The sequence below is a fragment of the Etheostoma cragini genome, chromosome 20 (assembly GCF_013103735.1).
Source record: "Etheostoma cragini isolate CJK2018 chromosome 20, CSU_Ecrag_1.0, whole genome shotgun sequence".
Classification (NCBI taxonomy): domain Eukaryota; kingdom Metazoa; phylum Chordata; class Actinopteri; order Perciformes; family Percidae; genus Etheostoma; species Etheostoma cragini.
Window position 1 is genome coordinate 1,157,670 of NC_048426.1, and position 14,935 is coordinate 1,172,604.

General features: G+C 41.7%; 1 protein-coding gene across 2 annotated transcripts in view; it reads right to left on the reverse strand.

Annotated features, from left to right (window-relative positions):
• atrn (attractin) overlaps window positions 1–14,935 on the reverse strand; it is a 144,937-nt gene that overhangs the window by 98,306 nt on the left and 31,696 nt on the right. For both annotated transcript variants that reach the window (XM_034857749.1, XM_034857748.1), the window contains exons 8-12: window positions 14,209–14,458; window positions 13,323–13,506; window positions 10,742–10,896; window positions 4,919–5,003; window positions 1,243–1,466 (exon numbers count right to left, since the gene is read on the reverse strand). In XM_034857749.1, coding sequence (XP_034713640.1) covers window positions 1,243–1,466; window positions 4,919–5,003; window positions 10,742–10,896; window positions 13,323–13,506; window positions 14,209–14,458 — 898 coding nt within the window. The remainder of the gene's footprint in view (window positions 1–1,242; window positions 1,467–4,918; window positions 5,004–10,741; window positions 10,897–13,322; window positions 13,507–14,208; window positions 14,459–14,935) is intronic.

Sequence of the window (14,935 nt, forward strand, 5' to 3'; positions counted from 1 at the left end):
TTAGCCTTTAACAAATATTGTGCCCGGCTCTGCGATTTGGATATTGGACTAGTCCATATTGCAATTTTGATAAAAATTTGATTAATTGTGCAGCCCTGATTACATTTACACAATCATGATTTAAAAAAGTAGCTGGTAAAAAAAAAGGGGGGGCAGCTGCTTCGAGTTAGTAATATACCAGGGTCATGTCTAGAAGTTATCCCCATATTTGCAAAAGACTCGCAAAATAGTTGAGGTTAGGCACTGACCTCGAATGGTTATGGTTAAGTCTGCGAGTTTGTCCAAGTTTTTGCGAATATAGTGGTTACCATCTAGACACAACAATCTACCAGATCCCTGTGATGGAGGAAATATTCAGATCCTTAACTTAAAGCTAGAGTGCGTAGTTTCTGTCTCTCCCATTAGGAATACTAAGTCATGACAACAACACTGTTAGCGCATGATGCAAGCCTTCTGTGCAGCCCCCCTTTAAGAAAAAGTAACAAGACACAACTGTAAAAACACTGCTAGGTCTTGCATTACTTAGAGTATAAAATGTAAAAACACAAATTGTAGAGCATGTGAGCGTTATTTTAATAATTATCACATGTTTTGATTTTATCACTAAAACATGAATGTGTAAGTAGCATTTTACTATTGCAGTTGGTCAAGGTGGAGCTAATTTTAATGATTTATATATTAGGTCGAATAACCTGTAATAATGTACAAGATTTGATATGATCATCATAGGTTTTGGATGGAAAAAACTTAAAAGAAAGTAGCACGAAAGGTCCTTTTTCAAGTAAAATACTAACCTTACATTTCTACTTACATACAGTACTTGCCTAAATGTTTGGTTACTTTCCATCACTGCCCGACTTCACACTTCTCACAATTTAATGTTTATCTACCGTTTCAGTTATTGCCATTAGAAATTTGAGCCACAGGCCTAAAATAGAAGCATATAGAATTTATTAAGCTCTTGTTTTTTTCCCTTATACTGCAGATTAAGTGCGTTTCCACACCTACAGCCTTTGGAGCTGATTTTTTGGGCAGGTGAGACCTTGGTTATCAAACTGGTGTGAACCAAAGGCGGACCAAACAAGCGAACCAAGACCTACTGTTAATCAAACTGTGGAGCGGTTCGTTTGTGGTGAGTGTTGTAAATGCAGATGAGTTCTGCAGACACTCAGGAAGAAAACAGCAAAGCATCTAAAACAAGCTTGGATTAGTTCCACATGGCAGAACGCAGGCGTCACCTACATGATCGGGTGTTGCAGGAGGCCGGGAGCGGCTGCGGTTCCGTTCCGATGGCGTTGCTCTCCCAGGGCAGGCAGGTCCCCTGGGTGCTGTTCCAGACGCAGTGGATCCCTGGCCAGGCCTGGCTGCAGGATGCCGGGCTAGAGAAGGCTGCGCAGCTGGGCGAGGTGTACATAAGGACGTCACTGAGCAGCAGGCTATTGAAGCCACCGAACACGTACATCACACTGTCAGATAAAAGGGGAAGGATGTTAGCGGGCCACAGGGTAGGGCTGCGTTTACAACATTTTTTTTTTCCTGACTTACATTGATTTTCATTTAAATGATCCAAAATTGATTGACACAATCCAAGAATCTTTACTAGAGATGTTTCGATACCAGTATCAGTATTGCCTCCGATACTACCTAAAACGGTGGTATCAGGAAGTACTGGAGTTTATGCACTGATCCGATAACACGTAATAAAGCCCTAGAAAAAATATGCAATAAAAGTAGTTTAGTAATTAGTTCAAACGGACTGTCAAATTGGATAATAAAAGAAAGTTCTGTGTCATTCATTGTCTGTTCATGTTTCACAAAGAGTTTAACCACAGCCAGACCGACGACAAACATAGAAATCATATCCAAACAGGGATAGTTGTATACAGTTGTTAAAACATAATAAAATATATGACACACTAGTATCGGATCAGTACTTTGTATCAGCCGATGCACGAGTTCGGGTATCAGAATCTGTATCGGGAAGCAAACCGTGTTATCAGACCATCTCTAATCTTTACCACATGAAACTAGAAGGCCTAAGGAATCTATTGGTATCAACTAGTTTCAGTCAGGTTAGTTCTTTATTTAAATATTGCTACTTTTAAGAATGCAGCAGGTTAGAGGGAACATTAAACAATTGTAGATTGTCTTTCATATCCAAGATAACTGGTGTTGTAACTGAAATGTTCCTAACCTAACGGATATCGAATAGAAAAATAAATTTAAAAAAAAAAATCGGAAATAAAAATCGATTTGGGACCTTGTGATTCTGAATCTAATCAATTCGTAAAGTCATGGATGACACCCAGGCCTACTACAGGGGAAGGTGGTGAGAAGATGTAAGGGATTCAGGAAGTCGAAATCTTCAGTTTCAAGCCTTTGTGCGCAGTGAGTCAGAGAAGCTTCCTCTTCTCTGGGCTTCAACCTGCCTCACAAGTTGGCTAAATCCCCAACAAGCCCTCTCCTCCTGTGTAGATGGACCTGAAAGACCTCCCCCCGCAGTGTGTGTGTGCAAGTGTGTGTTTGGATGTTGGGTTTGAAGCATTTCTGAACATCACACTCCACTGGCCTCTGTTCAGAGGATTAGTGTGTGACTGTGAGTGCGTGTGCTCGCAGGCAGGGGCTGGACAGGGTGGACGGGTAATCTGCACCAGTCTGATCAAAAGTGCCCTCGGATTATAGAGGGCGTACTTCAAACTGTTCGCTCCGGACGTCCTGCTGAGCGCACGGATCAGGAGGAGGAGAATGTCGGAGTTTTGAATGAGAACGAATAAAGAAAGTGAGCCGCTTCCTATTTTTCCTCATTTAAAAAAAGAAGCCAAGAACGCCTGGGACTATGGACTGTAAGACTATTCACTCACAGGATTGCAACTAAATGAAATAGATGTAGGTTCGATACCATTTCACCAGTAATATTTTACTCAACGAATGATTAAATATGATATTAATATACTATATTAGAACTCACAAATGTACTCTAGCAGCAATTTTCTCCCACGCAAATTCTCTTTTTTGCAGCAGCCGCTGTGTTGCTTTTTAAACTAAATATATGTTCAAACTGGCTGTATGTGGGCATCAGTATTACCGCTAAGCAGCTTGTTTGTGGTTGTTGCCATGGCGAATAGCAATATCTTGGCTTTAATTAAGCTGCTTTTTTAAGCTCAACTCAAATCAGCTGTGCTGGAACTGAAAACTCAGTTTCCCATCGCAGAGAAAATCAACTCCGAGATCAGGGTTAGACTCAGAGTTCGTTGACCTCCTTCCTGAAACGGCCCCAGATGAGGAAGACCCAGAAACAAAGACCAATCAGAGCAGACTGCCTTTGTTTGACTTATTCATGAATGAGGAAGTGAACGCCACTACTTTCCCTTCAACAGACAAACTAAACTTTGTTTTTGGAAGAGCTTTAGAGTGAGTTTTTACAGATGCTGGTAATCGCGACCCAGGACTACATTTTTCTCTATCTATTATGCATCCCGTCATTTTGTGGTGTGTTTCAGAGCCTTACTGTAAAGTTCTTTTGAAACGTTTTCTTTTCAAAGCAAAAATGTTCCAAAAAATAAAAAAAAGCGTAGTGCTCTGGAGTCTGTCTGCGATTGCGTTGAATCTGAACTGGATCAATGAACGAATGCATGAACAAACGCTTAATCACTCCTGAGGAACAGGAGTCATCATCAGTGAAGATTGACTCAACACAGGGCTGGTGATTCATGTAAATATTTGATGCCTTCTCCACAACAGGACGCATCATTTAATATGGATTGCTGGGTCTTGCTCTGCTGGCGGTGCAGATAACACCTACCGATGAGTCATCCCTTCTGGTTGCACCACCATCCCCATTACATTCCATTCATATCTCAGACTAATAATGAAATGTCATGTATGAACGCACATTCGCACAAAGGATTATTTCTCAAAGTAACAAGCTTTATTTGGGATATACTGTGTGTCTGTGGCTTTAAGTGTTTGCCTTTTCCCCATGCTGCCTCAGAGTTTACATTTTTTCCCCCTCTTCCGCTCAGCATTTGGGTTTTTTCTTTATTAGAATATTGGAAGAAAAACACCATGTTCTCACATTTCCTTTGTGACTAAATAAGAATCAAGAGTTTAAAATGTTCTATATGATTTTAGTTTTATGAAATCATTCATCTTATAATTAGAAAACATCGGCACAAGTGAACAAATATGCAACAAATTAAAGATACAGTCAAGTGTTAGAAGGATTTTAATGTTGTGTAAGGTTTCAAGCACCAGGCATGGGGCAAGGGATGTGTGTGTCTTTTAATCCTTTCTCATCATGAATTTATTAAAAAAAACAAAATAAAACACAACAGGAAGCAACTGAGAAAACTGTGATTTCCCATTAGAAAAGCTGAAAAGTCCCATAAAGAGAAGAACTACATCCCAGCTCCTATTTACATCAAATGCAGATACCAACTGAACTTGTTTGTTTGTGTAACCCAGTCCACTTGTCTTTAAATACCATGAGTGCATTACTAAATACGAGTTGGCGCCGGTGGAAATAAAGCCAGTCATCCTGGATTAAACGCTCGAGAAATAAGGGCACTGAGAGAAATGAGGTTAGGGTTGAAAATATCACGTTTATATGCCCTGCAGTAACCTGGCCGACTTCCCCACCACTTATTTCCTGCCCATTTTGACCAAGAGTGGTTTATTTGCGAGTATTATATTAGTATTAGCAACAAATTAAAAAGGAAACAACATGTTCAGGGCTCCTGTTTTTACGTCCAAACTGTTAATGGAAAGATCCGTTGTTTAGATTTGTTCTTATTTTGGTTTTAATTTCATTAAGGCCTTTTAGCCAACTATACCTTTCCCACATTATGCATACAGCCTTTCTGTGCAGCACTCTGCAAACCCTGCGTTTAGTTACAGTCAGTGCTGCGTAAGTGATTACCTGTCACTGAAGACCGCCGAGTGTCCAAAGCGATTGACGTCATGGTAGAGGTCCGGTCGAGGCAGCACTGTCCACTCGTCACACGCTGGAACCAAAAGACGACACAGAGAGGTCAAACCGTGGACCTGCGCCCACATCTTAAAGCATGTGCGTCTTCGGCACTTGGGCATTAGGCGGACACGCCATGGGGGGTTAGCGAGACCTGCGACAGCTCATATCTTTGGGTATCAATGAGGTAGTAAAGTGTCCCTGACGGCTATAGGAGCAACAACCACGGCAAGAAAAAGAGAAATACACTCAGATAACAAGTACAATTGCAGAGGATGGGAATTCAGCCACTATTTTTCCCTTCTTTTTTTTTGTTTTAATGATAGTTAGCAGGAGACATGAATGCCTTTTTTTGATAGATGATGGCACTAATGTGGTTTGCATCTTAGATAACTAGCCCACTGCCATGTCTGTGTGCAGTATTCTCTCTCTTTTGTTCCCTCCACCTTATAGATCAGTTATCGCCACCTAATATCTTTTATTACTCCTCCTCCTTTGGAATTAGGGACCAGCCATGTACAGATATAATGTAGTGTGCGTAACACATGGATAGTCACAGAATGTCGCTTTTTCTAAAAGTTAAAATGACAAACGTCACCCTGGTGGTAGACTATGTCAGCTGCTGCTAATTACAAGGTGCTGTAGGCAGGACTGGGAAGATCCAGGATTTAGCCAAAGTCCCATCCCACTTTCTTTCTGCTAAACCCCCGAACATCCTCCTAAGCCCCTCCCCCACGAGGGAGATGAATGCATGTGCCCCCCATGACCCTAATTGTAGAATATGAAGAGGGAGCGGTGATGTTTGCACTACAGGCTAGAGGTGGTGCCAAAGAATATGGGTTCAGTTTCAGCAAATATGACAGGAAGTTAATTTTATAAGTCTAATCTACTGCATCTTTAAAGCTAAAGCGTAGTTTCTGTCTGCCTCTCTGTCCTCCGTGAGGAATTCTAAGTAATGACAACAATGCTGTCGGCACACCCACACTTTTGTGGAGCCGATATTATCAAAAAGGTTTGCACTAACCCTTAAATGTTAATTCCAAAACGGCTTAAATGATGAGGTCTGGTTAAGGTGCTTTCCACAAGCAGGTCTGTGTACTCAAACAATCTTTTCTCATGTTGTTTTCATTTAGCAGAACAAGTTAGCCACCTGATTGCATCACATTAACATTAGGAGAATCTCCCAGTTAACCTGTAGTCTTATAATGTCAATGTTTTACACTGTTGGACCTAAACTCTGCATTAAGACCTGCAGTGTTTAGAGCAAGTTGCTGGTGAAAAATAAGGTTAATCTCCTCTGCTGCTCTCTCTCATTATCAGCTTGTAGCTACAGGTTCGGAACCTTGATTAGGCCGCCGTAAGAATCTCTGGTGGCTGTGGCTTATGAGCCAACAAAAGGTGACAACAGATCTAAATCTTGAGCTACTTGTTACCTTACCGTCTTACCTGCAAATGTTAAAAGCTAAACATAATGAGATTGGATAAGGGATTTGATCCTGGATTCAGATTTGATTAAATACTATCTTGCGTCCCTCTTGAGGCTGATGAGCCCAACAGGAAAAAGATGTACCTGAACAGGAATAAGTAAGGCCTAATCTGGTGATTTGCAAGTCAAAGGACAGCTAGACGTTTACTGTAGTTTACATGCAGGCCTGATTTTGAAGGTCTTTAGGCCCATGGTTAGACCCACAGTTTTGGCTTGTGACCCCTATCAAAGCTTACGGCCTTAATGTGGACATCCAAACGTGCATTGTAAAGAGGGTTTACAATCCTGGGAGAAGAGGTAAGTCAGAAAAAGTCAGCATTTTAAGATACAGAAGAACATTTCTCCCACTGATCCCATTAATCACCTTGTGACCTTCATGTTTGGAACCCACTGCTTTTAGATGTTTTAACACTATGTCAAGTGCAGTAATTTACAGTAGAAACTGAGACTTCAAGCAAGATTTAGCTCAGTTTTAACCCCAAGCTTGAGATGTCTCGACAACAAATCATCATGTTAATGCTTGCTGGGTAAAAAAAATGAACGAATAAGGTGACGAATTCCTTTAGTTTCTAAATGAATCTGCAGCAGAATGTGACTGTGTACACCTATCACACGCCCGTACAAACAACAAAAAAAAGACTTGGAATGTGGGAGCCTGGGAGTCAAAGCTGCAGGAACACAGGACAGTGACTGCAATACATCACAATCAGTCAGTACAATGCAGTGCAAGTCATCATGGGGCTCCCAGAGGGGAGAGTGACATCTGCAACAGAGCTGCACATTCACAGGTAGACACTGCCCTCTGGTGTTGTGCGCCGGTACTGCAGGTGGTGTGGCGTTTTGCCCCCTCAGAGTGGGGATTTATTGTGACCCTTAAATTCCACACTCTAATTGAGTTCAGCTTGTTAAGGAGGGGCGATTAGCCCATCTCGTCTGTAATTACCAGACAATTACAGAGCGGCTGCTGCTGACACCGACCTTGCAGCTGGCTGCTGGGAGGGTGGGGGTATATGGGGTCTATGTGTCTCTGCTGTTCAATTACAGACTTATACAGAGGACCCTGAGTGACAGGGACGAGAGAGAGATATACAGTACTGTAAGAGCTGAGGAAGTAGGGCTGGGTACCGAATTCAAACCTTTAAAGCCTCGAAAAAATTGCCTCCTTAGTTTTGAGTACCAAAAAAAATGCCTCGTCATTCAATACCCAGTCTCTATACCTAAGGAGTACATCTCATCAGCGTCAGTAAGCCAATAAGCATACAGCATGCTTCTGGACTTGTTGTAAATGTATAGCTGGGAGACTTACCTATGCTAAGAATTGAATTAATGTATTAACAATATCATAATATTTCTAATGTGTAAATACTTGCAGGTGTCTTGTTCCCTATGCACAAGCTTCAAATAGCGCACCACCACGCCGATGACCTGAAAACAGGGATGTTTCAGGCCCAACATGCAATTCTCATGAACAAAAGCTGGTTGCACAGGAAGGGGAGGGGGCGCTCGGGCCTCCGAGATTACAATTTCGTCCGTCTGTCAATCATCTTTGTAATGACACAGAATAACTGAATGTCCTGGGAGCATTTCGCAGCCTGCAGGAAATTCTGCCTCCCATCCACACACACCAAAGCCTCCCATTAATGAGCAGTATCTGACAGCACTGCGGAAGGAGGCCAACAACAATATTTGCAGGCAACTAACAAAATGAGGACAGTTCCTGACAAAACTGTGCAAACTTCTATTAGGACATAGAAAACTTGAAATGGGATTATAATGAGAATGCAAAAGAAAAAGTACACTTTTTGATGGTCATATTTAAGTACGAAAGACAAAAGAAACGCATTTGCTATCATTCGGCTTCTTCTGCTTGCAGACACACATGGGGGAGTAGCTTTGTACAGCTCTATCTGCTGTGGAGCAGCTGTGTTGCATAAACTGAGGGTTAAGTACCTTGATTAGGGGCATCCAAGCAGTACAGAGAGAAGAGCACAAGAATAAACATCAGAGAAGTTCCCAAAGCAGCAGACTGACCGGTTTAGTGCTTCCATCGCTGTGACCACTCTGTATTTTCCTTCACTAAGAAATCCTCAGGGAGTCAGCAGCAACAGGACCAACTCTGATCTGCCAATTTCCCCCCCACAAAGCCCTGACTTTCCTTTATGGTGGTGCTCCCCAGCCCCGGTCCCGGACCAGGTCATCAATTCCCAATGTATGTTCCAAATGTTTAACACTCATTCATTGTATAAAAGTGGATATCCTTCATTTGTTCAAACTTGTTTAGCTGTCAATATTTAGATTTTTACTATTTATCTATTACTTTTAGGTAATTATTTGAACCGTTTAGTCAGTAGGCCTACTTGTAAAGAACTATTTCAGCCACTTTCTTTTAGCTTTTATTTCTACCATTTATATATTGATGTGAGTTAACCACCTGTTATAACCAAGGAGGTCAGCCTCTCCTCTCTAAGCGGAGCTCCTGAGGAGCCATTCTCATGCCAATAAGTCATCGCCTGCCATTAGCATCCCATTGACTGCCATTCATTTTGGAGTCACTTAGCCAGCAAATAACTTCACATCTGAAGTGTTTAAAGACTATTTGTCCGTTGTTTATTTCTACAGAAACACGACGATGTATCAAAGGCTCCGTTACCTTTAAGCTCACGTTATGGCTCCGTAGTAGATGTTTTTGTAAAACCACGCAACTTACTGTCGCACAGTAGAGGACTCACCGTAGAATCCAGGGTAAGCTCCCAGGCAGTTTGGACTTACATCAGCTGTTTATGCTTAATTACTAATGTTAACTAGCATTTTAGTTAGCAATTCTTAGCCCGTGCCTATGTTATCTCCTTACATACACCTACGTTCTCCGTCTCTGCACGATTGGGAATGATTGCATAACTTCAACATGTAGTGTTCAGTTGTTACAGCGGATATGTTAATTTAATCAAATCGTAAATTGTTTTTTAATAACTCAAGCTGCTACACAATCTCTCCACGTACCCCCTGGCAACTGCAGAAGTACCCCTGGTTGGGAATCCCTGCTCTATGGCACTAATGTGAATTAAAAGCAGACATCATATTTCTTGCTATAATGGGCTCGCAGCAGCATTTGTTTTGGGCAGGAAAGTTAGACGTTTTGGAAAGGTCTTTGTGGTGTTTTTTTAACATTAATATGAGTTCCCCAAGCCTGCCTATGCTCCCCCAGTGGCTACAATGGTGATAGGTGTGAACCGAGCCCTGGGTATCCTGCTCTGCCTTTGAGAAAATGAAAGCGCGGTTTGGCCGATCTGGAATCTTGCCCCCTAAAACAACTATAAACGAGCAAAGTGGCAGTTGGTCAAGGCAACTCTGTCTGTCTGTGTCTGTGTGTCTGTCTTTCTTTCTCTCACCCCCAACCGGTCGAGGCAGATGACCGCCCACCTTGAGCCATGGTTCTGCTCGAGGTTTAGGCCTCTTAAAGGAAGTTTTTCCTTGCCTCTGTCGCCTAGTGCTCTTGGTGGGAACTGTTGGGTTTCTGTAAATAACATCACAGAGACCGGTCTAGACCTGCTCTTCATGGAAAACACTTGAGATAACTGTTGTTGTGATTTAGACCTATATAAATAAAATTGAATTTAAATTTAAGCAGACCACAAAAAAGCCCCAAGATGAAAAGTAGTGTGTACAGGGTTTTCCAAATTCTTTTGACCCTGGTGTGGGTGTGTGTGTGTCTATTATCCAGGTGATATGACATCATCCCACTTTTGATTAAATAGACTAACTGTACACAAAGCAGAATAACTACTAGGGACAAACAGCAAAACGTCTTCATTCGAGACCCCAGCCCAGTGATTTAGATTCAACTTTCTTCAGGTTCTTCACTACCAGGCTTTCCAGGACAGATTTGCATTAATATGCACGGAAATAAGTATTAAGTATGTAAATGACAACAAAAAGAACTACTTTTCAACAAGCACAACACACCGCTTCACTTCCTTTATCCAGGAAAACCATGTCCCATTCGAGCGTATTCTGCCTGGAGATATTATACAGTAAAACTACTAGGTGCTGGAAAATGTCAAACCCCATTATTCTGAGTTCTATGTACAATATGAGGCTGTCATTTACCGTCTGTACCTCAAGCAGCAACATCTGACCTTCTCTTGCTCCGTGTCCGACCACAAAACACTGCAGTTGTACTGAGCAGATCATAGTTGCATGCTTAGCAGAGAATACAGACTGCAGGATCTGCTCTGTGTGTGTGTGTGTGTGTGTGTGTGTGTGTGTGTGTGTGTGTGTGTGTGTCTGACCCAGGCTGTAGGCCAGGAAGTCAGAGGAGAAGCACTTGGCGCCGTGGCTCATGGAGGTGTCGTTGTGTGTGTTGCCTCCAAACACCAGCATGGTCCCGCTCACTATCACCGCCGTGTGGAGGTAACGGAAGAAGCCGCTGTCTCTCAGAATGGTCCTGCACAAACACACAGTGATGGTTCTTATAAAATATATAGAGGTTATTCAGCAGCTACTTTCAGGCTGCTTAAAAATCATTTTCCTCTACTTTGGCAATGCCGACATGCTGCTTTTACAACTGTTTTTGTGTCTAAAGAGAGGGTCAAACTGTTAGACAACAGAACTGACTTCCTGCTCACCAAAAACACAGCCTTTTACAAGATTTTTCTTTTTTTTTGGAGGGGTCATTTTTCAGCCAGCAGCTCACGAGTCGGAGTCAAACCCGGGACCGCTGCACCAAAGAGCAAACCTCTACATATGGGCACCCGGTCTACCAACTGAGCTATCTGGACGCCCAGACTTTTACAAAATTTAACGGTTGCTTTGTCTCTGTTTTTTACAGCAGAATGTTGTTGTGTACACTTAATGCCAAGAACCAAACTGGTTTGATAAATTCTTCCCTTTAAACACAAAATGCTAGTAGTATACATACTATAAAGCAGTATACAAAATGTAACATGCTTAGTCTTCCTAGCGTTCATCGCTTATTACAAAACATACAGATTCAATGCAACAGGTGTGTGCAAGCATATCTCCTTATTCTAACTATTCTAAATCATTACCGGTTAATATGATTGCAATTACTTAACCACAACGGCCATAGGTCCAAATCCCTTCCTTCTGATTAAAGCCAAAACTAATGCTATTTTTTTCAGCCTTACAATATTATAGAAGCTTACTGTATTTTAAATTATGAAAACTTTGTTTGTGTATCTGTTTGGGTGTGTTGTTTTTGTCTCCCTCCCTCCCATCTTTCTTCTCTAGGTTCTATTTCATTTTTTTTCTTTTTTCTTTCTGGCCCGGAGATGCGTTTTCCATCTCAGTGAATTGTTTTGGCTTGTTTAATTCTCGGAAATAAATGATCACAAAAAAAAAATTATGAAAACTTAAAAGTGACTGAAATATGAAAGGTTTACATTTTTGGAATAAAAACAGAACTGGGGTCGATACAGTGAAGAAAAAGTTAACCGATGCAGTGAGTCAGTCATAACTTTGCCTTGAATGTCAGATTTGCTGCAGTCAGACTGTCAATTTAATAAAAATAAAAAAAACAGACTTTTTGCATAACTCGCAACAACTCCTTCTGGCTGCTATATGGATAACCTTGAAGAGATAACTACTGCAGACTGTTTTGATGAGAGCTAGTTGCTGTTTGACATCCTTTGTTAAGAACAAGAACAACATTTTAACACGTAACAGGGACTGAGCTCATTTCCGGGAAACACTTATGTTTTGATGTTCCGATGAAACTTCTGCCAGATGTTTTCATTTTGCATTCTCCATTGTTGCATTTTGCATAGAGAGATTTAGTGCTGCCTATTTGCAACACCTTGACAAAGGATGCATGTCCATGGATTGTCCAATCAGTGTTGATTTGAATCATTTTAGAGGCCTGAGAAGGTAAAAGTACACTGCACTTCACAAGAAGAAAAAAGCCTTAACAATTACACAGAAAATCACAACATTTCCATTCGTCAGACAGCATGCTGCACTTAGGGCTGGGCAATATGGAGAAAATCAAATATCAAAATATTTTTTACCAAATACCTCAATGTTGATATTGTAAGGTTGACTATTGGTGCTTTCTCAAAAGTATTATATAAAAAAGTAAAGTATTCAGCAAAGCAAAGTTTTCCACAATGAGATTTGTGATACATAAATCATCAGTAATGTGGATATAATGATTAAGTGGGTCAAGGCAAATAACAGAACCGCTGGAACAGTCTGGTAAGTTCAAAAAATGACATCACTTTACTGTAATGCAGCTCGTAAAACCTGGACAAGACAACACTTATGATTTCACAATGTTACAATAACTCAAATCTAAGACGATATCTAGTCACAAATCATGATAGATATAATATCCATTTATTAGTCATTTCAAATAAGTGTTTAGTGTAATATTTGTTGTTTCGATATCAGCTTGCTAGGGTACATAGTTACGCTCATGAAAGGAGCGCGCCTGCATCCATGATTAGATGTGATGGCAAGAGTTGGTTCAAGAAGCTCCAAACAGGAACTATAAGGAAGAGTAGTGGGGATATGGAGAATATTTCGAGCAGCCCTGTTGAAACTAAAGTGGACGAGCACTAGTTGCTACTTAAGCGGCGGGCGCGAAGTCTCCACAGCACCTGCTAGCAGCAAATTATACAAAACAGTCCGGAGAACTGATATAACCCGGGCTGCCTCAAATTTGGACTCCGGTGGAGCGGGAGGGAGGAAGTAACGTTTCAGCGTGGCTGTCAACATATTGTTTTTAGGAAAAAACCTCCCGCCTGAACTGTCCATATCAGGATAGGCTGAGTCTATGCTACTCTATTCGGTTTGAGAACCGCTGCTTTACCGTATTGTTGACATGAATCTGCACCAGATAGAAAGCCTCACCATTTCCTCTTGTCCACGTCGAACTTGTACAGGTCTCCCGCCAGGCCGTACTTGTTGGCGCTGAAGGCCTTGTAGCCTCCGTGGATGTAGATGGCTCTGGTGCTGGGGTCGAAAACACCGCTGTGGCCGTAGCCACCCTGGACCAGTGCACCTTCTGTTGACACCATGCTCCAAGTGTTCTTCACTGGAGGGTCACAAAAACACCGTTTACTGAGCAACAGAAAACCAGTTAACATAGGCGAGGCAAAGGCAGCTTTATTTCTATTCAAAGTAAGCACTAAAATAGAATAAAACAAATGAAATGCAAGAATTACACATTAATCCAGAAAAGGCAGCATCAAAAAGAAAAGTCTTCGGCCTTGATTTGAAAGAACAGAGTTGCAGCAGACCTGCGGTTATTTGGGAGTTTTACGATATATAACGAAAGAGCACTAAGAAAGGGAAGAGAAACTACTGTTAGGTTCAGAAAGGTCTCTGTGGAGGATTGAGTTTTTGGTCCCCACTGGGCCAAGTGGAGCCAATATAACTCCTGTATTATAGTTCCTAAAATGCATTACAAGTACAAAAGTAACATCAAACTGCCATCGGATTTTATTGGTGATCATATACGTAATGGTACGAACCAATTCCCCTTCATTTGTGAGCCAATAGGACTCATGTCAATGGGCCACAGTGGCAGGTTAATTGATCCCATTTCCTCAGACAGATTGGCTTTTAGAGGACAATGAAAGCTCTTAATTAAGTTTGGTTGCCTTGTCCCTTCGGGTAAAAGAGAGTAACCGGGACCTGAACATGGGAGGTGTGAAGACTAAACTTGGGGGGTTTGGTTTATGCGACAGGCTCATCAGAACACTACATGCTCATCCCGGCAGCACCTTCCACCTACCGATGTTGTACTCCTGCACCTGGCTGATGTAACCGTACAGAGGACAGTGTCCGAACATAACCAGCATGATGGGACTGGCCCCCTCCTGGGTGGGGGGCACAATGTGCGCCGAGTGTCCCACCACGGCATACTGCTCCTTGGCCCTGGGGCTCAGGAGGACCCAGGTCTGGTTCTGGATGTGGAAAACCCACAGCTGGCTGGACACGTTTCCTGTGGAGTCGATCTTTCCTCCGTACATGTAGATCTTCCCCTGGAATAAACAAAGACAAACATCGGATCATTATATTTATATTTTTTTATTTTTTTATTTTTTTTGTTGTTGATTTGTTCAGTTTTGGAGTTGATTTGTCTTGCCAGCCCAGACTGATTTACTGTGCTAGACACATTTAGGCATCTTGATTCAATTTGTTTATAACAAAACCGTCTGCAGCTCAAACTGGGATCTCTCAAACCACAGAGGAGACGGACTGCGTCTTCCTCTGAATCCTCCTCTCTCTAATTTATTATTCTATCAGCGGTTCCTAACAGTCTTTCTGGCTGAGAAGAAACTGCTTCACCACTTCACTGCGGACTATCAAAACCCAGAGATTTCTATGTTAGTACCAAACTACAAACAGACACTACTACTAAATAAAAAGGATGGAAGTTCATATTATTTCTGCTAGTGCCTCCATTTAATTTAGTTGTCATCCGTTCTTTTCTTACTCTCTTTTAAAACAAGTTTCAC